Source organism: Aphelocoma coerulescens, chromosome 1A, assembly GCF_041296385.1.
Source record: "Aphelocoma coerulescens isolate FSJ_1873_10779 chromosome 1A, UR_Acoe_1.0, whole genome shotgun sequence".
NCBI lineage: Eukaryota > Metazoa > Chordata > Aves > Passeriformes > Corvidae > Aphelocoma > Aphelocoma coerulescens.
In genome coordinates, this window is record NC_091014.1 from 9,266,941 (window position 1) to 9,292,680 (window position 25,740).

General features: G+C 45.8%; 2 protein-coding genes across 3 annotated transcripts in view; both read left to right on the forward strand.

The window, feature by feature from the left end:
- SEMA3D (semaphorin 3D) overlaps positions 1–25,740 on the forward strand; it is a 220,731-nt gene that overhangs the window by 36,712 nt on the left and 158,279 nt on the right. For both annotated transcript variants that reach the window (XM_069035409.1, XM_069035400.1), the window contains exon 2: positions 4,511–4,701. In XM_069035409.1, coding sequence (XP_068891510.1) covers positions 4,587–4,701 — 115 coding nt within the window. In that variant the 5' untranslated portion in view covers positions 4,511–4,586. The remainder of the gene's footprint in view (positions 1–4,510; positions 4,702–25,740) is intronic.
- LOC138104561 (inositol 1,4,5-trisphosphate receptor-interacting protein-like 1) lies at positions 19,579–21,786 on the forward strand. The gene has a single exon (XM_069003847.1). It carries the CDS (start codon positions 20,035–20,037, stop codon positions 21,784–21,786), a length of 1,752 nt encoding a protein of 583 aa, XP_068859948.1. The 5' UTR covers positions 19,579–20,034.

A 25,740-nucleotide genomic window follows, 5' to 3' on the forward strand; every position in this document is an offset into this window, starting at 1 on the left:
TCATTGTGCTCTGGATGAATGTCATCTTTGTTATTGCAGAACTAAGTTAAGAATATTAAGTAAGTCTAAAGATGCAATTTTATTTTTAGTCTATTTGATTTTATAAGTTACTAATCTGAGTCATGTATGCTTATAGTTTTCTCATTAACAAAGACAATTCAATATCCTGTTCATGATTATAGTACAGTTTTGAACCACTCAACAGTCAACCATAGTAATTTTTCTTTTGGAATATGTATGATAATTTCAAAGTGAGACATCTACATAATGCATTGGACACATATTTGTATATTTGTAGTTAAAGTAACATGCTTTAAATTTGTGTGCATATATATAAAGTACATATACTTAATGAAGAGATGATAAAGAGATAATGTACCTTCCAATAAATTTGAATTGTAGGTGGGGTAATTTTTGTTTCTTCTTGTAGGTGATTAATTTTAAATCTTTTAAAGCAGTATGTTTGTCTGACAGGCCACTCATGCTATTTTCTTGATGTCTAGAAGGGACATCTTTTGCTGGCTTCTGACTCCATAGACAAAAATAAAATAAAACCTCAAGATCTCAAACAAGGATAGATGAGGAAAAGAAAGAAAAACTCTGGCATCAGTGATAGTAAATTAGATATTGAGGCTACATGGCCTAGGCAACTTACTCATTAAGTTTATAATGAATTTATAAGCTTATAATGACTAGGTTGCTCTAGATTTTCAGTTGTCACAATTTGCAACATTGCTATTAGATTCACTAAAACTGAGCCGTAACTCTTTATTTGAATGTAAAATTCTGAATTTTAAAATGACCTTGGAAACCTAGTGTTGGAAACAGGTTTTAAATTATCCTCCAATTCCATAAAGGTTTTTATTTTACAGAACTAACCAAGAGTTACACGAATTGAGTTTAAAAAGTGTGTGTTTGCAGATGGGTCACAGTCCTTTCAGCTCTGGACTTCATGACGCCAGGAAAAGTCGGAAACTATACAGTATTTGTGAATGCAAGACTTTGCATTTAGATAGGTTTGAGCTGAACGATCTGAAAAAGCTCCCATAAGCACAGAACTCCTTACTGTCTGTGTGTTTGAGAAGGCTGAAGAGCTCTGTTTATTGCCACAAAGGGCCTGGAATAAATTATGTTTAGTAAATTGGCTCCAGGTTTTCTTGTTTCAGACAGTAGCTTCAGAGCAATCTGTTTTATAGGCTCCACTAAATCTGACCAATTGCAGGGAGGTGACACCTCATTTCAGAGATGTGACATCACACATGTGCCAGTCAGGTCCAGCCCCTCTCTCTGTCAGGATGGCCGGGCACCAGCAGTTCAGCTTTCTGTCTTTTGGCACTTTAACCTACAGCCTGTTCCGAATTTATGGGCCCCGCAGGGAGATCCTAGCAGGATGGAGCCAGGCTGCTCAGCCCCTCCTCAGCTTTGTGCCTCCCACCCCTACATGGGGCAAATAAAAGCTTCTTTATTCCACTGGAAATGCCCCTGTTTCAGCGAGGTGTATGCCTGGCTTCCTTCCCTGGTCGGTCTTGCAGGTGATAATTAACACAGTGCAGTGCTATTTCCTAGCTGAAGCCAAGGTGGGAAACCAGCTTTAGCCTCAGCATTTTTCATTTCAGACTCTTTTTCCTCATTTATTTTGGATCTGTTTGTGGTGAGGAAGTTTTACAATGTGTTGGTCCTTAGCTGAAGTATCGAAGAACTGAACAAACCAGTAATTTTTCCTTCTCTGACCAAATTCTTCTTACTTTTGAGGGGAGGAAAGAATGGGGGAGTCAAATTTGCGTTTAGGTTTTATGTTTTATTTCTGCTCGTGGAACTGTTTGCTACTGAGCTGCGTGACCGTGGGTCTTTTCAGCACAGGACACTGATTGACATTGCATGTGTTACAGAGAGGAAGGGTATTTCCTGAAGATTAATGGCAAGTTAGTTGGCCTGAAGTTCATTAACCTGAGCTAGACTGTTGGAAGGACTCTGTGTGGAAGCTGGAATTGTATTAGAGGATCATCATAAACTAAAAATATATGTGACAATCTGGCCAGATTGCAGTGAATCTAAAGACAGGACAGGGTTGGCTCGAGCTCACAGAGCAGCTGCCTCCAGTGTAAACTAACCGCCTTGTGAAAGCAAATGGTTTTTCACAGACATTATTCAAATAAAAGGGGAAAGGGAAAAAAAAAAAACAACCAAAAAAAAAGGAAGGTTCCCATTAGCAAAAAAAGCCTACATGAAAAAGTGAGGTTGTGAGCTATGGCCGAAGGCCCGAGTTTGGTGCTGATTCTCAATGAATTCAGCAAATGACAGTGCATTGATGCAACTGTTTTTTTTAGTCAAATTTAGTCCTGATTCTTCACAGTAATTTGCCTCAAGAAAATGAGCCCCATATCCTTTGGTGAGTTCCCTGTTGGCTGAGGCCCAGACCTTCAGGCCATGACTTCTCAACATACTTGCAGTGAGACTGGCTCCCTCTTAATTGCTTCTTTTTGAAGTATGGTTTCTCACTATCATCCTGCTGAAGATGAACAGGGCTGGTGTCTCATCTTCATATATTCTTCCCCCTCCTCCCCTCTCCTTCTTTTCCCCTTTTTCACCTCTAAATAAATTTCTTAAAGGCGATTTAACCCTGGGATAGTCTAATCCACTTCAGTATTTCGTGGTCCACCCTCAAATAGATGTGTTGGCACAGAAGTTAAGGGTGTTCTCTTAGGATCTGATACTGTAATAAAGGGAAGAGAAAGATGAAACAGGCATTTCATGTTTGTCTGTTTTCTCTCCATGTCATTTCATGAACATGTACTCACACTTGGCCAAGAGTAGTGCATTCAGACACTGAATATGAGTGTTGAAGAGGGGACTGAGAAGAAAGAAGCTTAGTGTTCTGCAATAGGAATTATGCTTTGGGGATTTTACAAATTGTTTCCCTCTTTTTCACCATCATGCTCTTCTTGCACACTCCCTTGTCTTTTGCTACTGAGCGAAAGTCTGGAGGCTCAGAAAGCCCAAGTTTCATCTGAGAAAGATTTCCTGTGTCAGAGAGAACTGACGGGATTCTGTTTCCATCCTTTCATGCCAGTAAGGATGAACTGCCTGTATCAGGAGGTGCTGAATTGGTTCTGGGTGCTGCTGTAGCTCACAGAATTGCAAGACCCAGTGCTGCAGGAGTTCAAATAACAGACCAGTGGAAAGGCTCAGGGGCCACAAGCTGTGCTGCATCTCTCATGGACTTGCAAGGAACCTCTCCTTTGGTGTCTGTGCAAGTGCTGGCTGATGTGGGCACTAGGATTGCTCTTTTAATCAGGCAGCTCCAGTACCTTTCAGAAAAGAATTTTCATGGCACATCATGAGCCATTAATCTCTCGACTAACCATAACATTTCATTACTCCTTGGTTTTACAGCATTACTCAAACACTGACATTTGTCATTTCACCAGCCATCTCCCTTGACCTCTAGCATCAGGCACTTGCAGGGGGAAAGATCTGGTCTCACAAATATTTTCATACTCTGATCTCTGTGATTTATTAACCATGAAGTTTTGCCTTCAGAACTCAAGATGCCATTTCAAATAATTTCATGTGCAAAAGTCGAGTTATTGGGCAAAAGGGATCCTTGATAGCTGGGTACAAAGGACAGCAGGACTGCTGTTGCTGTTTTCTTTTCAACTACTGTGCTGGCTGTGTGACCTTGAGGAAATAGGTTCATTGCAGCTTTATGGTTCCATTTTTGCATAGGGAAAATAAGGGCAGTGATAATTGCTTTCATTTGTAAAACACTTTAAGATTTATGGAATATGAATGATTCTTACTAAGTGAAAAGTGTTGCAAAGCTGGCTTAGTTGCACACTGTGCTAACAAAATCCCATATCAGCCTATTGACCCCAGCCTGAAACACTCATTAAAGTTTATAGGACATTTTGGTGGATGAGTTGAGGCAGTTATTCTGCTGGAAATATCATGCTGAAAGCACTTTTAAATCCATCATCCGCTTTGACTTTTTTCTCTATTAAAACTAAACACAACTGCTTGCTCTATCCAGTTTTCTTAGTTTATTTATGAAAAGTTTTTGATGGGTATGTACTCACTGTTAACTCAGCTTGTACCCCCATGGCATCTGAGACATTACAGTTCATTCTAGTCATAGCATAAACACACAATAGCTGTTGTACTGAGACAAAAAGAGTTATAAAACATATAAGACATCCAATGGACTTGTATTAACTATCAAGTTGCATGGTCACTTTTGAATGTCAGATGTTCTTTTTATGGATACTGCATTAATTTAATTTGTGCTTAAACTTTAGCTAGACACTGGTGTCTGAAAAGTTTACATATTTTTCCAATGTCAAAATGTGTAAATTTAGTATTAAACAAAACATATTTACTTGTACTAGAGGAAAAATACTTTTGTAGCAAAGAAATTAATTGAGATGCTCTTTAAAGATAGGTCTGGCTTGCTTACAGAATTGTTACTTATGCAGTAAAGCAGATCTACAGATGTTTTCTTTTTTTCTTCCAGATAAAACTTGGATTGTTTGAAAAGTGGGGAGATATTTCACCATAGTACAAAAGAAGATACAAAAGAGGAGAGCAGAATGAGAGCTTTGCAAGTGCCACATGCCTGCAGCCTGCTGTCTTTAGTGATGCTGTTCCTTCCAGTCACTGGAATGCCAAAACAAAATATCCCAAGACTGAAGCTTTCCTATAAAGGTAAACTTTTCAGTAGTTTTTCTGATTCTGCCACTTACATTTTGATGTGATACTGCCAGCAGTTCTTTTGTATTACTAACCAGGAAATACATAAGAGAAGCCTTAAAGATGGATGAATTCTGCCTCGGGGCAGTATTAAAATCTGGGTTTTTTGTTGTGTCGGGGCACATGCTTCTGAAGTATAACTGTCTTTTAAAAGTATTATTTCTGTTTGCTCCAAGAGGATGTTAATAGACTATACATAAATTAGAGGGGAGTGGTACTTGAAACACTCTGAGGTGCATTGGAGACATTCCTATGTGGCTGGTGGGGATGATGTGAGATGTGGAGAACATTCACACCTTCCTACAGCATCAGAGAAAGTTGAGAGAGCTGTCTCAAGTGTTTCAAGGGGAATGACATTTATTTTTGTAATAATTCTTTTTCTATCACTAGGTGGGTATGTTAAACTCTTCATATGTGGTTTTCTTTCTCCTTGCCTCTTTGGATCACAAAAGCGTGTTTCTGTGCAGAATTTCTTAGTCTTGTGTGTAGTTCTTGTTAAGAATGGTACCATCTGAGGGATTTCAACACAGACATATTTATGTATTAATGGACAGTTTTTTAAAGAAGGTAAATTTCTTTTTGCTTTGAATGTACAGTACACCTCCACAGGCACAGAGATGTGTCACTGATACTTTCTTCTTTAGTGAAAACAAATGCTCTCCAGTTAGTTATGTTTCAGCTATGTCAGCACCTTGCCCTTATGGGAGCTATTTCTGCTCTGTTTTTTCAAACTTATGTCTTCCTATGCCTTGCAGAGTTACACTCAGGATGGTGTGATGGGACAGGCTGTAAAGCCTTCATCGGGGCTTATGATATGTTTATCATGAGTTTAACACCCAGAGAAATTTATTGAGTAAGCAGAATGACATGCTATTTATTTACAAGCTTCTCTTTTGCTAGATTTGCATGCCACTGTGCATGCTATTCCACTGTGTATATAAATGTGTTTGGATGTGTTTGTGTGAGAGAAACAGAGGAAGCAAGATCAAGGGATCTTGACAACATTTTTATAAATTCAGGAAACAGTTGCACTCACTGAAGCCAATGAATACAGAAACTGAAAGACCTGACATGAGTTATGAAAGTTAGCAGTAAAACCCTTCTAACATACAGCCGGCCTTCTCACAGCCAGGCCTTTTGAGATAATTCCCAAAAGCAGCATATACCATATGGCGATGGCATTTATTGTGGATTTGACACTCACGATTAGTGAATTCCTCTCAACTTCAAAAGCAGAAAGCCTTTGGCAAAATCCTGATGGATGCCTTTGGCAGGTAAAGAGGAGGAGAAAGAAAAATTGTTGAGGTCAACACAGGGAAAAAAAATGGCTGAAATCTTAGTTTAAAATAGTGGCAGAGACCTGCTGGGAACAGTTGGGAAAATGCCTGAGCTCGTTTAAAAAGACAATGAGCAGATGATTGATATTTAGGCCCTGACCCAAACTTTTATTAGCAACTTTATAAACCTTTCAGTTTGGCTTGAGGGATACCGTTTCCTGTCCAAACTTATTCACCTATATCCCTGTAGGGGGGGAAAATCAACAACAGATACAGATGCAAAATAGCACATAAATCTTAATTTTGAGAGCTGTAATGGAACTGAAAAGTCAGAAGAAAGAGAATTACTGGAATTTATTGTGCCTTGTCTTACTTTCTTGGGAGGTTGGAAGGTGTATATTTTTCCACATGGAACAAGAAAAAATTTAATGCTGTTTTTTCACACTTATGTATTGTAAATGATTCCAGTATGGCTTATCATAATTAAACTATATTTTGTGTGTTGAGAACAGGATATCAGATGTACTGACTATTTAATATAGTTGTGAGAATTAAGTCTACCTTCCTCCCCCCAAATCTTTCGGATAAAACAATTCCAAAGTTTCTGAGAATAAGATGTAGGAGAAATGAACTGTTTTGCCAGTTCTCATAAAATTGTTAGTCATGTCACTGACAAGTCCTGGCATCTCTGCTCTTTGGAATTAATACTTGAACTATCATGAAGAGGAGAATACAGGGCTCTTCTCCTTCTTTATGGAAAACAGATGAGAACTGGCCACATCAGGCAGTTCCAAAAACCTGGTCATACGTGTCTTTGAAGGGAAGGTTTCATCTCCTTTCAGGTGCAATGTGTTTATGGCATAGCTCCATTTTCCCAGAAGAGCTGAGCATTTGCTGGGGCAGGAGAGCTGGAAGTAAGCAGGACTTTGCTCTGCAGTTACTGAATCTTCCAGTTGCATCAATCAGTGGTGGATGGAGGGAGAGGGTAGGGTGGTTAAAGATGTGTCTATAACTGCAGGAGTGCTTCAATAAACCACAGCATGTCAAAGCTCCTTTGTGTTCAAACAGCAATTAAAATTTTAGACCTTCTCTGAATGGCAGTTACAGGTTTCCTTCTTCTCAAGTTTGTCATCTTAACTAATGGGAATCTGTGCAGGAAATGTTAAGATATTCCAGTGAGTGATGTAGGGATCAACGTAAAGTCATACAATGGATTTCCTTTATTGTTTGTCCCTGTCTAAAGATGTGTTCTAAAAAAATTGTGCATGTATAAAACTAAAACTACACAAAAATCAATTAAAATATGTTGTCATATATTCTCCACCTGTGTTAATCAAATACACTATGATCTTTAATCAAGTATCTCATCTTTTCACATTTTCCCTGATCCATTAGTTGAAAAATTCTCTTACTCACTCAGACTTAACATTTAGATAACTTGTTCATGTCATTACTATCCCAGAAATTGTCACTCCTCTTGTGATGTTTTTAGGGTGCTCTCAGTGCATATACCTTACTTAATCTGTGTATTTTAGATACTTCTACAAGACTGAGGTGCTTTTATTATTATAGTTTTAGTATTAGGAGAAGGTAGCAAACTGTCTTCTAATAGAAGATTATGATCTTTAGAAAACCAGGGGATGATTTTGAGTAATATTCCATATTTTAACTCTCTTTGCCTAGTACTGCTTTCAGTCTAAGACCGACAGTGTGTATTTATCACTCATTTTCATGTAGCTGGAGATAACCTGTGACCTTCATCCAAACTGCAGAACTCCACAAGCACAGAAGTGACATTCAGCTTCCCTAAGCAGCACATCCTTGTTGTCTGCTGCCTCATTTAACATCCTCATTCCAACCTCTAGAGCAGATGCAGAAGGTTTTCATATACCAGTCTAATTCATTAATGTCATTTTCAGGACAGCATCAGTTCTATTACTAAAGAATGGAAGGCTCTGTGTCCTAATTCATGTATGTTTAATTCATACAGTGCAGACAGTCTTGTTTCTGTTTTATCTTCTGAGTAATACTTTTTCTTAATTCATTGGGAGGTCCTTCCATAAATATTTTGTGTGTGTCTTTGTAGATTTTACTTCATAGGGAGAAGTAAAGAATAGCCAGACCAGAAGGTTGATTGCCTTCTGAGTAAAAGAAGAAAAAAAAATCAAATTTTTCTCAATTTGTGGCTATCCTGAAATTTTCCTGCAGAAAGAGAGAATCCTAATTGCAAATGTAACCCTGTTGATTTGCTTTACTTTGCTGCTTTTCATGGACATTTTAGTAAGGGTAGTCTGTGTTCTCAGTGAATGCATTTATATTACAAAAGTGTGCACCCTAGTTTCTTGGCTGGGGGGTATGCCCCAGCCCAGATTTGGGCATTGTCACCAGTGACATCCACAAACATGTATCATTCCCGTGTGGGAATGTGGCCATTCCCCAGAGCAAGCCATGCTTACTGTGACAGTGGTGACTTAGTCAGAAGACCAGGAATCCTGCATTGTGACACAGTACAGAGGAATAAGCATGACTGAAGGCAATGTTTGGCTTTTAAAGCAGGGTTTACTTAGCACTGTTAAAAACGACTATGGTAGTAATTTAAATCTAATAAAGAAAAGCATTATTCTCAGCTGATTTGTTTTTCTCCATATAGAATGAATTAAGATGCAGTCTCACTCTCACTGAAGTCATGGCAAGAGTTTTTCCACTGAAATAAATTGAAGCAAGATCAAATTCACACTCCTCACTTTTTTCATCTTACCTAAGTAAACTAAAGACACGCAGTTCTTTCTCCTCTGCTGAAGGATGACAGTGCTAAATCATCAGCTCCACATGGAAATTAGCCATGTTTAAGGATTGTTTAGTTTCACACAGTGTTTTGCACACAGGATTTTCTTCCCCCTAAGAGTGATCCATTCTTAAAACATGGTGAAAAAGCAAACAGAGAGCATTTTGGTGCCAGGAATTCTTTTGAAAATTTAACTGGGTGTGAGTACATTTCCTTAATGTTCAAAAATTATCCTTTGAACATGCTATTTAACAGTGTCAAGCATTCTGTTCTCTGTATTGTTTTTGCTTTAAACCTGTTTCATTTTATAACTGATGAGATGCTTAACTGTTGCATCACAGCAGTTAGTTTGTTCAGTTTCAGTACAGCTGGCTTATTTCCATGTCATGCATCATTTAATTATACATATAAAATGTAGTTAAAATTGTACAGCTCCATGAGCCTCACTTAAACTGTCTGTGATACTGAAGTAATCCCAGTACCCTGACGGGGCGTTGCACAACTGTGACTGGTTGGAATGTGGTAAACTGGTGATGTGTAAGAGAGCCTAGAAATGAACTTGCATTTTGCAGCTGTGCTTGCTCTACTGGAAAAGGAAGTTAAACCAGAAAAAAACTGCTCTTGTGGCAATATCGGCATCTGTAAATCTGAATGCTTAATAAAGATCAAGGAGAATGTGCTGAGTGAGGAAGTGGTGCTTTTCCCTTGTTTGTCATTTAATTAATTTTTGGTGGTTTGTTATTTCTCAGAAAAATCTATCTCAGATTCCTCTGTGGAAAATCATGAAGTGTTTATGTGAGAGTGAAGATCCTAGTATTGGATGATTGTCTAGATATGCAAAAGACTTTGCCTGTTTTGTCTCAAAAATGCTTTCTGGAGGCAGTGATCATTGAGACTTAAAATGTACCCTAGCTTGAAGATGGATGGGCACTGCTCTCCATGTGTATATGCTGTCGACTGAGTATAAACTTGAAGGCATTTATTACATCTTAGTAATGGGAAAAGCAGCAAATTTCTTACAGACATTTTTTTCCTTTTTTAAGCTAGTGAACTTGAAGGTCAGATTCAACTATATGTTGCATTTTCTGTCATATAATTATCATATATATAATGTCCTGAAGAGCAGCCTCCAGTCAGTGACATCAACAGTTTACATAGCAGTTGAACTAAGAATAACCTTGGAGAACTGACCCATGTCAACCTCTTATGAGTATAAACTGTAGTTCCCAACAGTTTCTGTTTTTTCATGATCACAGAAGGGCCTCAATTGGATAAAAGAAGAATTGTGTTCAAAAAATACAAAACTATTCTGCTGAATGTTCACTTTATCTCAGAAGATGAGAGGAAACAAAACTGAAAGAGTAATACTTAACAAAGGATTTTTGCTCCCTTATAAAAAGAAGGATGGGACAACATCAAAAACAGCTTCCCTAGAAGAATGCAGGGAAGATACATGATAAGTGGCATCAGCCTGGAAGAGGGATCAAAACTCTTTCTTTGATTATTTTTACTAATGACATCTGTTTAAGCAAATGCAATTCAGAGCAGTTTCAGAAATCCCAAACTTGTTCTCTTTCTGAGCACTATTTGGAGGGCATGATCTGCCTGATGTCAGTGTCTGTCTAGCAGCGGACATCTGTGGTCACTATGCAGGTGCTCGACTCACATCCTGTTTCCTTTTCCTCCCTCCCCATTTCTTCAGTTCCATTTATAGGTGAGTTCCCCAAAGAAGAGCTGAGGAATATAGGGGGGATGACTCTTCCATAATCACAGTCCTTTGGAGATAAATACACAGAGATAGCAGAAAGAGTCAGAATTTCCTTTAATAAACCAGCGCAATATCAGACAAGTCAGAGAGATTGGTTAACTCTGTTTAAGGCAGACAATTTTGAAGATGGTGGGAGTGGCAGATGTACATCTTTGCTACAAATTTGAAAAAGGAGACATTCTACTTTCTGAACAAAATCCTGGCTATCCCCCAAAAAACATAGGCCTATATGACATCCTGCCACAAAAGGATTAAATATAAATATTATTAGTAAAAAATGTCCCCCTCCAAGATTAAATAAAAGCTTACACCTGCATACCAAGAGCATCCATGGATCATGTCACCTATATTTATATTTGAGAAGGGTTTGTGTGGGAGGGTGCTTGTGCCTGCTTTGTACAGGGAAGCCCTGGGGTTCCCAGGTTCACGACTGATGGGTCTGCACTTTGTGTCTGTTGAGGCTCTGGGTGCCCAGGGCCATGATGAGTTCCCGGGCTGGGGATGGCGGGTGGGGCTGGCCTGTGATGCGCTCTGGGGCCTGTGACACCACAGGGGCCGTGTCACAATGGGGGCAGCTAGAAAAGGCCCCGTTGGTTGCCGTTGCCGCCAGTAGAGCCTGGGCAAGCGGTGAGTGCACACAGGTGGTGGGGAGGCCGGGCTGGGGGAGGGCTGGGGCAGAAGCGCCGGCAGCCAGGGCGTGTGTTCTGTCCCTGCACGCAGGGCCCAGCCCCTGGCGGGAGCGCCTTGCTCCGGCTCGGTGCTCGCTGGGGCAGCGGTGCAGGCCTTGCCTCCTGCCAGCTGCCGGGGGCCCTCTCCTTCCTGCTGCCACATCCCTGTGGCTCCTGCCCCGCACCGGCTGCCTCCATTCCGGCCCTACTGAACCCCTTCTGTGTGTCCTCTTGCAGACCATGGCTTTATTGTCATTGCTCTTCGTGCTCGTGCAAAGCCTGATCCAGTACCCCCAGCCAGCTGGGGATGGGCTGGATGAGGCCACGCACCGGCGAATGCAGGAGCGGGAGGAGCTGCTCGACCGCGAGATGGCTCGGCTGCTGCAGGAGCTGGAGCAAGGGCCCCCGGAGCAGCAGGACGAGGGCTGGGGAGCCCTGCTCTTTGGTGCCCTGCAGCAGTGGCCATTCTGGGCTCTTGCTGGACTCCTGCTCCTCTTGGGCCTGTGGTTTAGCTGCAGGAGGAGTCCTGAAGCCAGCGAAACCAACAGCAGCGGCAAGGACCAGAGCTCCTGCAAGACCTTGGGAGAGGAGAAGGAAAAAGAAGAGGAAGAAGACAATTTGGATTCTGAGGGAGACGGAGAAAACATTGATGTGACTGTGGAGGCAGGTGACAGTGGCAGCGGAAATGAAGGAGAAGGCAGTCCTGTGGCTGCAAAGGAAGGAGACGACGATGATGCCAATGAACAAGATGAAGATGTGAAGTTGAAGAAAGAAAGTGATGTTAAAAGTGACGATGGCCATGATGCAAAGAAAGATGAAGGCTGGAGTGATGGGAATATGCCAGGAGACAATACTGCTGAAGGAAGTGAAGAAGAACCTGGCAATGTTACTGGAGGTGTGGAAGACCTAGATGAAGTAAATGAAGGAGAAAACAAGGATGTGAAGGTGGAGCCAGACAAGGATGCTGGAAAGGAAGAAGGAGATGGAAATGAAGAAAAAACCAATGATGTGCATATGAAGGCAGGCAACAGTGATGATGTAAATGAAGGAGTATACGAGGTAGATGGAAAGGAAGAAAAAGCAGATGTGAAGGTGGAGGAAAGCAGTGATGCCAGTGAACAACAAAGCAGTGATTGGATTGGGCAGGAAGACAACAGTGATGGTGGGAATGCAGTAGACCACAGTGGGTTTGCTGCATCTGAGGAAAAAAACACTCACCTTGGAAATGAAGAGACCAATGTTGCAAACAGAAATGAGAAACAGGGTGATGCGAATGCAAATGGAGAGAAGAATGAAGATGCAAAAGCGGGAGAACAAGGTAATGTGGCTGCCAGTGAAAAAGAAGGCCGTGGTGATGGCAAGGACAAAGGCAGCCGTGGTGGAATTGAAGAGAAAGAAGACACCCGGGACGTTGGGAATAAGCGAGGGATCCTTTTAGTGGATCGCATACAGTGTCCTGTCGAGGACGTGGAGAGAGGTCGCTCAGTGGCAGCGGAGCTGATGGAGAGCTTCACGCGTGTCTTTACTGACAGCGTGAGCAATAGTTTCTACCCGGTGCCTCAAGAAGCCATCGGGGTGGGCAGTGCCTTTGAGGGTTGGAGTCCCCGTGAGCGGGATGTGGTGTACCGCATGCTGGTCCCACTGAATCCCCCGCCGGGACACGCCTTCCACCTGGAGCTGAACAGTGCCGGGCAGATGGCAGCAAGGACCTTCTGCGTCCGTGTGGAGCTGGTGTGCACGTGCGAGAGGGAGCAGCTGGGCGAGAAGCTGTTGTGCTTCCTGCACCACTCGCAGAAGGAGCTGCGGCGGAAGCAGAAGCCCAGCCTCCTAGAGACACTCTGCACCGGCTCCTACCTGGACGTGGAGAAAACCTCCCACTGGTTCTACCAGCTGGTGAGATGCTCGTGGCTGCATTTGCCTCAGTCGTACTCGTGGCACTTGGTGTTTCAGCCCTGCAGCCGGTCCTGCCAATTCCGGCTGAGCAAAGGCAAGGAGAGCCTGATGGTGGAGATGCTGTTTGGGGTGCGCCACGGGGACTCCGACATCTTTGTGGTCAGCCAGCCCACAGAGGCCCAGAAAGGCGGCTCCAGCAGCTCTGTGAGCAGCCGGCCCGCCAAGGCCGAGTCCATCGCAAGCACAGCGTGGCCTGAGACGTACGCTGTGGCAGAGGCAAAATTCTTCCAGCACGTGGCCAGGCAGGTGCCGTGTGAGAGCTTGCACCTGAAATGCCTGCAGCTCTTCACCTTCATCCTGAGGGGCACAGGTTTTTCCAGCTCGACCTGGAAGACTGTGGTCATGCACGTGCTGACCACCGTACCGCTGTCCAAGTGGCGCAGGAGGGAATTTGAGCGGCGGCTGTGGGACATCATGGCATACCTGTGCCGCTGCCTGCAGTTGAAACGCCTGGAGCACTTTGTCCTGGGCAACAAGAGGCTTCCTGCGGAGATCAGCTTGCCGCCGGCAATGCGAACGGTCGAGCCGCTCAACCTCTTTGAGCACCTGGCCCGAGATCCGGCCGCCCACGTGGAGGCGATGCAAGCTTACGGTCAGCTGCGATTCCGCCTCTGGACGCTGCTCTCCAGCCACTGAGAGGAATTCCCTGCACAGAGCTGTGCTGGGGGGGCTCACACCCGATGGCAGCCACGTGAGCACGGCATCATTCTTGCTTTTTTCGCTGGCAATCCTGAAGCTGCTTTCCTGCTCCCGTGGATGGAAGATGCTGCGGCACATGGATTCACCGTGCAGAGACACATCTCTGCGTTGCCTTGCCCTTCGCCTTCCAGTTTACCACGGTGCTGTTGCGATGTTCCTATGTCTATGAGGCAGAAACTGGCTCCACCTGCACATCCTTACAGAAGACTATGAACTGAGAGAGGTTTCTTGGCACACCTCCTAGACCAAAAAACAAGCCTGTTAGGGACTTAATGTAGTTCTTCAGTAAGCTGTGCTAATTGTAGTTTTTTAAGGATGTAGTTTTTCTTAGTATATGAAAATACAACAGATAGTTTTAATTCACTCTACCATGGACTACCATTGGTAGTCCAATTTTTCATAATGGGAACTGGATATATTATCCATGCTTCAAGAGGCCCTTTAGTATTGTCAGTGTATAACCTATTTTGTAAAGTTACCCTTAGTTTAGGCAATTAAACTACACTGCTGTAGTTGCTTGGCTGCTTTTCAGTAATATCCAGATATCTATGTTTGGAAAAACAATAATAAAAGGAGAGAAGTTTCTCAAATTGCCTGAAAAGTGTCCTTCTTTATATTTAACCCAATGGTTCTTAGAGAATGTCCATCCATTGTTGCTACCTGAAAAAATGACAAAGTGACTCAAGCGGTGATTGTGTCCAGCAGTCACATCTCGGTATTGCACTTCTGCAACACTCTAGAGCCAGGCTATTAATTTTGTCTCATGAATGCAAGCAGAAGTCATGATGGTTGAAACAGCTAAAATATTAATTAATCCTCCCACTGTCGTTATAGAAGTTTCCCCTCCTCATTGAGAGCATGGGAAAGAAAGCTGCTGTGGCCCACGTCAGAGAGGGAAGTCCTCTGAGGGGCCAGGAACAAGCAGCTCCGTGTGAGGAGATCAGGCCGGAACCTCCCAGAGGAGGATCGCTGCCAACAGCAGAACTCGCTGTTCCACTGAGAGGGAACTGTGCTCGCTGAGCTCCCTGCCTTTTGCTTCCTCTGCTGGGCAGGCACTGCTCCCACCACAGCCCCTTTGGCCCAGCTTGTGGAAGGAGGAGAACACCCTCCTTGCTCCCTTCTCCCCAAACACACACGCCTACTTTGTTCCCCTCTCCTCTGCCCCCAGCTGCAGAGACCTGCCCTGTCCCTTGCCCCAGCTCCAGTCTCTCATCAGTCCCTTCCACAAGGACGTGTGCTCTCAGTGGGTAGGACTTGATCTCTGTGTGCCATTGAGCCTTACGGCCTGACCGCACAGCTTGTGTGGCCTCTGGGGCGATGCTTGGATTCGGGGAGAAGCACGGCCCCCATGGCTTCTTGTTGCACAATCCACCCAGGGCTAGATTGGCCAGGGCCAAAACTATTGCAGGTGGTCAAACTGTGGGTGTGGCTGTGAGTTTTGGTGCATGTGCAAGTGTGCTGTGTGTCTGAGGAGCATGCTGGGAGAGGGGAAGGGCAGAACCTACAGCTGTCCAGTGTTGCCACTGAAACACTGTTGTGTAGCTCAGGTGCTGGTTTTAACTGGTCAGTAGTATGCAACCCCACTAGGATGGAAATTGAAAACAGTGTTCCATAAGAGCAAGCATGGCCAAATGATCTGGATGTCTTTCTGGCACTGAGCTGTTCTTTCAGGCCTTGAAAACAGGGGAGCTCTGATAAAGTAACTGAGCACTTGGTTGGTATTAACTCTCCTTTGCACTGTCAATTCCCCTTCTTTGGGAATACCTCACCCTGCGGGCTCTGTGTCTCTCCTAAGCCTGTTCGTATTGATGTGAGTGTGCTTTTCATGCCCATGCCATCTGGCACTGGTATTACACCAGAGTTGTTCCTGCCACTGCGGTTCAAGGTCTCTCCATTTTTGCATGAAAGTCTCGTCTCCTTTGTTACGGACACTGCACTCCTTAGGAAGCTGAGAAATATATTTGAAAATAGTGGGAAAAACTTTGAAGTGGAAGTGTTGCAAAGATGTGTGGCCAATTTCACAACATCTTTCCTGTGGAACTGCTGCAGGCTGAATGGAGCAAGTCCTGCTGTCAGATGTGCATTCGGAGAAAGCAGGTTTGAATGAAATGAGTCACAGCCAGAGAACTGTCAGCGCTTATCAGTAGTATCAGATACAGGTTTCTGTAGCCAATTGTCCTTTGGATTTACTGAAGAAAACCCCTTCCCGGTTTAAATCCTGGACACTGAAATCCACAAAAAACTCACATTTGCTCCGAAGCAAAGTCCCTTTCCCTTACTTCTGTTTTCCTTCATCAGTGGAGCACAAACTGAGTTAGAATTTAAAACTGTGTTGTTCTCTGTACAGCTGCTACCAGAGAGGATGAGCAGAAGTATCAGGACAACCTGCTGGTGTCTTCTCTGGCCATAGACATCTGGGCTGTAAGATGTACTGAAATAATTTATCTTGCCTCAGCGTTGCCGTGTTCATGTCCAGAGAATGGCCTGTTGTCAGAAGCCTTTCTGAAGACGCAGTTAGTTGAAAATTGCAGGTGCAGGTGCTTGCAACTACTCTAACCTTTTGTGCATCCTTCTGAGGGAAGCATAGTCTGAAATGAAGAAGTGGCAGTATTTTGAAGGCAAGTGCAATAGAAGGAGGGTAATTTGTTTGGAAAGGTGGGGATAGCACTGCCTATCATTTCACAAAGCATTCTTTGAGAAGGGAAGAGCTGCGTGCCTTAAGGTGCTAATCATGATCAGCATGTTCCATTCTGAACACCTGGACATGCTTGCAAAATACAGGACATGCCTCCATCCAGGCTGGAAAGAAGGAGCCCACTGCTGCAGGGTGGAGTGGGTTCCTTTGTGCAAGTCAGCACAAGTCCCAAAGCCTTGAGGTGGATTGGAAGGTAGAGAGCTTCTAGACACAAGCTACTGCCAGAGTGTTTGGTTGGTGTTGCCTGTTCCTCAGAGTGTGGACTAATCTCCACTCTTCATTCCCCGTGACTATTTCCTTCCTAAGGAAGATTCACGCCTTTCTGATTGCAGGTCATGTGCTTATGCAGCTAAAGGTAGCTGGGAGGCTGCTGAGCTGAGCTGAGCTGAGCTGAGCTGAGCTGAGCTGGTAGGCTAAGTGGAGCAGTAAAAGTCATTCACAGTCAGTGAGTTGACCTCAGGTCCTTCAAATAATGCAGTCCAAGAAGATTTTGCCAGTATTTCCACTGGAAGCCTACCACGGGTCTCTTGCTTTTTCTGTGTTTGACTGGCTGGTAGATTGGGAGGGACAAGAGGGTGTGAAATGCTTGACCAGGGCATGAATGAAATGGCTTTTTTCTTTAGTTGGTCCTAGGCGTCTCAACCTGAAGTTCTAGGGAGAGAGAGTGGGAGTGGCAGAGTTTGTTTAAAGCTGCCTTTTCTCCAGGGTCAGCAAATGAATAGGCTCTTTACCACTCTGGGTCTGGTAGTGTGGGCTTTCTGAATAGCTTTAGCTACAGGTGAGTTTATGAAACACCTTCCTTAGAGTAGGGTGGAGATTTTCTCTTACCTGCTTGATTCTCAGGTAACTGGAGGTCAGAAGAAATTTTTCCTTACGTTCTGCATCTTAGTTACTCCTGTGGATTAGGAGAGCACTGTGAAGGGACTGGAAGGTAGTGATCAGTAGAGATTTAAAAAGAGGAGGATGATATGCGCTGCTGAAACACAGTAGCCTGTGAAATTCCTGACTCTCTCGTCTTTCTTTGTGGCGCTGCCTGTGAATGACTGATCAGTGGCTGCTGTGATCCTGTCTTCCTCTGCTTCCCTCCCTGCTGGGTACCACTTGGGACATGGAGCTGTTTAATGGCGACCTCATCTAGATGGCAGAATTTATAAGGAGCTGGTTGTTGGTTTTATATAGGATGGTTCAGAAAACTGTGTTTTCTGAGTGCACCCAGCTCTTGTGTCACGGCTGGACAAGGGAAGGGCGATCACTCAGACATTCTGTGTTTTGTCAGCCCTCAGCTGATAAAGAGTATTTCAGAGATCACCCAAGAGGAATTTGAGTAGCTCAAGGGAGCAAAAAGGGACCTCGTGCTGTGCTGTGCTGTGATCAGCATCAGAGAAACTCTTCCCAATAAACAGCACCATTGTAGCCAGTAGCAAGGATCTCCAGTCAGAAAAAAGCAATGGAGGAGGTTTGTACCGAGGATGGCGTCTAAATGCAGACACGTCTACATCCCTATACAAAATAGAGTTCCTCTCGGAATGGCAAGAGAGAAGCCAGTTGCTGCAAGTGTCAGGAGGAGCACATCTTTATGTGGCATTGAGGGAGAGCACATTAGAGTGGAGCGAGCTAAGCTTCAGGAGTTCTGTGTTTTGAGGACTTTTCTTTTTCCTTTTCCAAACTTGTATTTCTTGTTACAGTGGCTTGTCCATTTCTCAGCCGGGCTATTGATCAGCCACATCTAGTTTAAGAAGTAGTATGGATGGGCCTGAGTATTTTTATCCTGCTTTGCAAAGCCTAAGTTGGTTGTGTGTGATCGTTTGTCAGACAATAAACAGATCTTTGAAAGTGTTCCTAATTCAGGAGAGAAACCCTGACATCCTTGTCTTCACAAAAGATGTGTGAGGTGGGACAGTGCTGGTGTAAACAAAGGGTAGGCCATAAGACTGGATGACATTACAACTTCCTGTGCATCACATAAGCAGCATGAATTTCCTTATTTCTCACTAAATCAGTAAATAAATATTAGCCTATGTGATGTGCTGCCTCCAAAGTAAATGTCACAAACAAGTGTGCTTGAGATCGCCAAATAAAAGAAAGAGCTGAGCCCAGGTGGTGTTTTCAAGGCCAAGGCTTAATAAGAGTTCCTCAGATCACACTACAGCCTGGAAAGGAGGGGGGAGGGGAGATGTACCAACACAGCAATAAATATAAATATTTGTAGTAAAAAGTTCCACTATGAATAAAAAAATAAAAGCCTACACCTGCATACCAAGAGCATCCATGGATCATGTCACCCATATTTATATTTGAGAAGGGTTTGTGTGGGAGGGTGCTTGTGCCTGCTTTGTACAGGGAAGCCCTGGGGTTCCCAGGTTCACGACTGATGGGTCTGCACTTTGTGTCTGTTGAGGCTCTGGGTGCCCAGGGCCATGATGAGTTGCTGGGCTGGGGATGGCGGGTGGGGCTGGCCTGTGATGTGCTCTGGGGCCTGTGACACCACAGGGGCCGTGTCACAATGGGGGCAGCTAGAAAAGGCCCCGTTGGTTGCCGTTGCCGCCAGTAGAGCCTGGGCAAGCGGTGAGTGCACACAGGTGGTGGGGAGGCCGGGCTGGGGGAGGGCTGGGGCAGAAGCGCCGGCAGCCGGGGCGTGTGTTCTGTCCCTGCACGCAGGGCCCAGCCCCTGGCGGGAGCGCCTTGCTCCGGCTCGGTGCTCGCTGGGGCAGCGGTGCAGGCCTTGCCTCCTGCCAGCTGCCGGGGGCCCTCTCCTTCCTGCTGCCACATCCCTGTGGCTCCTGCCCTGCACCGGCTGCCTCCATTCCGGCCCTACTGAACCCCTTCTGTGTGTCCTCTTGCAGACCATGGCTTTATTGTCATTGCTCTTCGTGCTCGTGCAAAGCCTGATCCAGTACCCCCAGCCAGCTGGGGATGGGCTGGATGAGGCCACGCACTGGCGAATGCAGGAGCGGGAGGAGCTGCTCGACCGCGAGATGGCTCGGCTGCTGCAGGAGCTGGAGCAAGGGCCCCCGGAGCAGCAGGACGAGGGCTGGGGAGCCCTGCTCTTTGGTGCCCTGCAGCAGTGGCCATTCTGGGCTCTTGCTGGACTCCTGCTCCTCTTGGGCCTGTGGTTTAGCTGCAGGAGGAGTCCTGAAGCCAGCGAAACCAACAGCAGCGGCAAGGACCAGAGCTCCTGCAAGACCTTGGGAGAGGAGAAGGAAAAAGAAGAGGAAGAAGACAATTTGGATTCTGAGGGAGACGGAGAAAACATTGATGTGACTGTGGAGGCAGGTGACAGTGGCAGCGGAAATGAAGGAGAAGGCAGTCCTGTGGCTGCAAAGGAAGGAGACGACGATGATGCCAATGAACAAGATGAAGATGTGAAGTTGAAGAAAGAAAGTGATGTTAAAAGTGACGATGGCCATGATGCAAAGAAAGATGAAGGCTGGAGTGATGGGAATATGCCAGGAGACAATACTGCTGAAGGAAGTGAAGAAGAACCTGGCAATGTTACTGGAGGTGTGGAAGACCTAGATGAAGTAAATGAAGGAGAAAACAAGGATGTGAAGGTGGAGCCAGACAAGGATGCTGGAAAGGAAGAAGGAGATGGAAATGAAGAAAAAACCAATGATGTGCATATGAAGGCAGGCAACAGTGATGATGTAAATGAAGGAGTATACGAGGTAGATGGAAAGGAAGAAAAAGCAGATGTGAAGGTGGAGGAAAGCAGTGATGCCAGTGAACAACAAAGCAGTGATTGGATTGGGCAGGAAGACAACAGTGATGGTGGGAATGCAGTAGACCACAGTGGGTTTGCTGCATCTGAGGAAAAAAACACTCACCTTGGAAATGAAGAGACCAATGTTGCAAACAGAAATGAGAAACAGGGTGATGCGAATGCAAATGGAGAGAAGAATGAAGATGCAAAAGCGGGAGAACAAGGTAATGTGGCTGCCAGTGAAAAAGAAGGCCGTGGTGATGGCAAGGACAAAGGCAGCCGTGGTGGAATTGAAGAGAAAGAAGACACCCGGGACGTTGGGAATAAGCGAGGGATCCTTTTAGTGGATCGCATACAGTGTCCTGTCGAGGACGTGGAGAGAGGTCGCTCAGTGGCAGCGGAGCTGATGGAGAGCTTCACGCGTGTCTTTACTGACAGCGTGAGCAATAGTTTCTACCCGGTGCCTCAAGAAGCCATCGGGGTGGGCAGTGCCTTTGAGGGTTGGAGTCCCCGTGAGCGGGATGTGGTGTACCGCATGCTGGTCCCACTGAATCCCCCGCCGGGACACGCCTTCCACCTGGAGCTGAACAGTGCCGGGCAGATGGCAGCAAGGACCTTCTGCGTCCGTGTGGAGCTGGTGTGCACGTGCGAGAGGGAGCAGCTGGGCGAGAAGCTGTTGTGCTTCCTGCACCACTCGCAGAAGGAGCTGCGGCGGAAGCAGAAGCCCAGCCTCCTAGAGACACTCTGCACCGGCTCCTACCTGGACGTGGAGAAAACCTCCCACTGGTTCTACCAGCTGGTGAGATGCTCGTGGCTGCATTTGCCTCAGTCGTACTCGTGGCACTTGGTGTTTCAGCCCTGCAGCCGGTCCTGCCAATTCCGGCTGAGCAAAGGCAAGGAGAGCCTGATGGTGGAGATGCTGTTTGGGGTGCGCCACGGGGACTCCGACATCTTTGTGGTCAGCCAGCCCACAGAGGCCCAGAAAGGCGGCTCCAGCAGCTCTGTGAGCAGCCGGCCCGCCAAGGCCGAGTCCATCGCAAGCACAGCGTGGCCTGAGACGTACGCTGTGGCAGAGGCAAAATTCTTCCAGCACGTGGCCAGGCAGGTGCCGTGTGAGAGCTTGCACCTGAAATGCCTGCAGCTCTTCACCTTCATCCTGAGGGGCACAGGTTTTTCCAGCTCGACCTGGAAGACTGTGGTCATGCACGTGCTGACCACCGTACCGCTGTCCAAGTGGCGCAGGAGGGAATTTGAGCGGCGGCTGTGGGACATCATGGCATACCTGCGCCGCTGCCTGCAGTTGAAACGCCTGGAGCACTTTGTCCTGGGCAACAAGAGGCTTCCTGCGGAGATCAGCTTGCCGCCGGCAATGCGAACGGTCGAGCCGCTCAACCTCTTTGAGCACCTGGCCCGAGATCCGGCCGCCCACGCGGAGGCGATGCAAGCTTACGGTCAGCTGCGATTCCGCCTCTGGACGCTGCTCTCCAGCCACTGAGAGGAATTCCCTGCACAGAGCTGTGCTGGGGGGGCTCACACCCGATGGCAGCCACGTGAGCACGGCATCATTCTTGCTTTTTTCGCTGGCAATCCTGAAGCTGCTTTCCTGCTCCCGTGGATGGAAGATGCTGCGGCACATGGATTCACCGTGCAGAGACACATCTCTGCGTTGCCTTGCCCTTCGCCTTCCAGTTTACCACGGTGCTGTTGCGATGTTCCTATGTCTATGAGGCAGAAACTGGCTCCACCTGCACATCCTTACAGAAGACTATGAACTGAGAGAGGTTTCTTGGCACACCTCCTAGACCAAAAAACAAGCCTGTTAGGGACTTAATGTAGTTCTTCAGTAAGCTGTGCTAATTGTAGTTTTTTAAGGATGTAGTTTTTCTTAGTATATGAAAATACAACAGATAGTTTTAATTCACTCTACCATGGACTACCATTGGTAGTCCAATTTTTCATAATGGGAACTGGATATATTATCCATGCTTCAAGAGGCCCTTTAGTATTGTCAGTGTATAACCTATTTTGTAAAGTTACCCTTAGTTTAGGCAATTAAACTACACTGCTGTAGTTGCTTGGCTGCTTTTCAGTAATATCCAGATATCTATGTTTGGAAAAACAATAATAAAAGGAGAGAAGTTTCTCAAATTGCCTGAAAAGTGTCCTTCTTTATATTTAACCCAATGGTTCTTAGAGAATGTCCATCCATTGTTGCTACCTGAAAAAATGACAAAGTGACTCAAGCGGTGATTGTGTCCAGCAGTCACATCTCGGTATTGCACTTCTGCAACACTCTAGAGCCAGGCTATTAATTTTGTCTCATGAATGCAAGCAGAAGTCATGATGGTTGAAACAGCTAAAATATTAATTAATCCTCCCACTGTCGTTATAGAAGTTTCCCCTCCTCATTGAGAGCATGGGAAAGAAAGCTGCTGTGGCCCACGTCAGAGAGGGAAGTCCTCTGAGGGGCCAGGAACAAGCAGCTCCGTGTGAGGAGAGCAGGCCGGAACCTCCCAGAGGAGGATCGCTGCCAACAGCAGAACTCGCTGTTCCACTGAGAGGGAACTGTGCTCGCTGAGCTCCCTGCCTTTTGCTTCCTCTGCTGGGCAGGCACTGCTCCCACCACAGCCCCTTTGGCCCAGCTTGTGGAAGGAGGAGAACACCCTCCTTGCTCCCTTCTCCCCAAACACACACGCCTACTTTGTTCCCCTCTCCTCTGCCCCCAGCTGCAGAGACCTGCCCTGTCCCTTGCCCCAGCTCCAGTCTCTCATCAGTCCCTTCCACAAGGACGTGTGCTCTCAGTGGGTAGGACTTGATCTCTGTGTGCCATTGAGCCTTACGGCCTGACCGCACAGCTTGTGTGGCCTCTGGGGCGATGCTTGGATTCGGGGAGAAGCACGGCCCCCATGGCTTCTTGTTGCACAATCCACCCAGGGCTAGATTGGCCAGGGCCAAAACTATTGCAGGTGGTCAAACTGTGGGTGTGGCTGTGAGTTTTGGTGCATGTGCAAGTGTGCTGTGTGTCTGAGGAGCATGCTGGGAGAGGGGAAGGGCAGAACCTACAGCTGTCCAGTGTTGCCACTGAAACACTGTTGTGTAGCTCAGGTGCTGGTTTTAACTGGTCAGTAGTATGCAACCCCACTAGGATGGAAATTGAAAACAGTGTTCCATAAGAGCAAGCATGGCCAAATGATCTGGATGTCTTTCTGGCACTGAGCTGTTCTTTCAGGCCTTGAAAACAGGGGAGCTCTGATAAAGTAACTGAGCACTTGGTTGGTATTAACTCTCCTTTGCACTGTCAATTCCCCTTCTTTGGGAATACCTCACCCTGCGGGCTCTGTGTCTCTCCTAAGCCTGTTCGTATTGATGTGAGTGTGCTTTTCATGCCCATGCCATCTGGCACTGGTATTACACCAGAGTTGTTCCTGCCACTGCGGTTCAAGGTCTCTCCATTTTTGCATGAAAGTCTCGTCTCCTTTGTTACGGACACTGCACTCCTTAGGAAGCTGAGAAATATATTTGAAAATAGTGGGAAAAACTTTGAAGTGGAAGTGTTGCAAAGATGTGTGGCCAATTTCACAACATCTTTCCTGTGGAACTGCTGCAGGCTGAATGGAGCAAGTCCTGCTGTCAGATGTGCATTCGGAGAAAGCAGGTTTGAATGAAATGAGTCACAGCCAGAGAACTGTCAGCGCTTATCAGTAGTATCAGATACAGGTTTCTGTAGCCAATTGTCCTTTGGATTTACTGAAGAAAACCCCTTCCCGGTTTAAATCCTGGACACTGAAATCCACAAAAAACTCACATTTGCTCCGAAGCAAAGTCCCTTTCCCTTACTTCTGTTTTCCTTCATCAGTGGAGCACAAACTGAGTTAGAATTTAAAACTGTGTTGTTCTCTGTACAGCTGCTACCAGAGAGGATGAGCAGAAGTATCAGGACAACCTGCTGGTGTCTTCTCTGGCCATAGACATCTGGGCTGTAAGATGTACTGAAATAATTTATCTTGCCTCAGCGTTGCCGTGTTCATGTCCAGAGAATGGCCTGTTGTCAGAAGCCTTTCTGAAGACGCAGTTAGTTGAAAATTGCAGGTGCGGGTGCTTGCAACTACTCTAACCTTTTGTGCATCCTTCTGAGGGAAGCATAGTCTGAAATGAAGAAGTGGCAGTATTTTGAAGGCAAGTGCAATAGAAGGAGGGTAATTTGTTTGGAAAGGTGGGGATAGCACTGCCTATCATTTCACAAAGCATTCTTTGAGAAGGGAAGAGCTGCGTGCCTTAAGGTGCTAATCATGATCAGCATGTTCCATTCTGAACACCTGGACATGCTTGCAAAATACAGGACATGCCTCCATCCAGGCTGGAAAGAAGGAGCCCACTGCTGCAGGGTGGAGTGGGTTCCTTTGTGCAAGTCAGCACAAGTCCCAAAGCCTTGAGGTGGATTGGAAGGTAGAGAGCTTCTAGACACAAGCTACTGCCAGAGTGTTTGGTTGGTGTTGCCTGTTCCTCAGAGTGTGGACTAATCTCCACTCTTCATTCCCCGTGACTATTTCCTTCCTAAGGAAGATTCACGCCTTTCTGATTGCAGGTCATGTGCTTATGCAGCTAAAGGTAGCTGGGAGGCTGCTGAGCTGAGCTGAGCTGAGCTGAGCTGAGCTGAGCTGGTAGGCTAAGTGGAGCAGTAAAAGTCATTCACAGTCAGTGAGTTGACCTCAGGTCCTTCAAATAATGCAGTCCAAGAAGATTTTGCCAGTATTTCCACTGGAAGCCTACCACGGGTCTCTTGCTTTTTCTGTGTTTGACTGGCTGGTAGATTGGGAGGGACAAGAGGGTGTGAAATGCTTGAGCAGGGCATGAATGAAATGGCTTTTTTCTTTAGTTGGTCCTAGGCGTCTCAACCTGAAGTTCTAGGGAGAGAGAGTGGGAGTGGCAGAGTTTGTTTAAAGCTGCCTTTTCTCCAGGGTCAGCAAATGAATAGGCTCTTTACCACTCTGGGTCTGGTAGTGTGGGCTTTCTGAATAGCTTTAGCTACAGGTGAGTTTATGAAACACCTTCCTTAGAGTAGGGTGGAGATTTTCTCTTACCTGCTTGATTCTCAGGTAACTGGAGGTCAGAAGAAATTTTTCCTTACGTTCTGCATCTTAGTTACTCCTGTGGATTAGGAGAGCACTGTGAAGGGACTGGAAGGTAGTGATCAGTAGAGATTTAAAAAGAGGAGGATGATATGCGCTGCTGAAACACAGTAGCCTGTGAAATTCCTGACTCTCTCGTCTTTCTTTGTGGCGCTGCCTGTGAATGACTGATCAGTGGCTGCTGTGATCCTGTCTTCCTCTGCTTCCCTCCCTGCTGGGTACCACTTGGGACATGGAGCTGTTTAATGGCGACCTCATCTAGATGGCAGAATTTATAAGGAGCTGGTTGTTGGTTTTATATAGGATGGTTCAGAAAACTG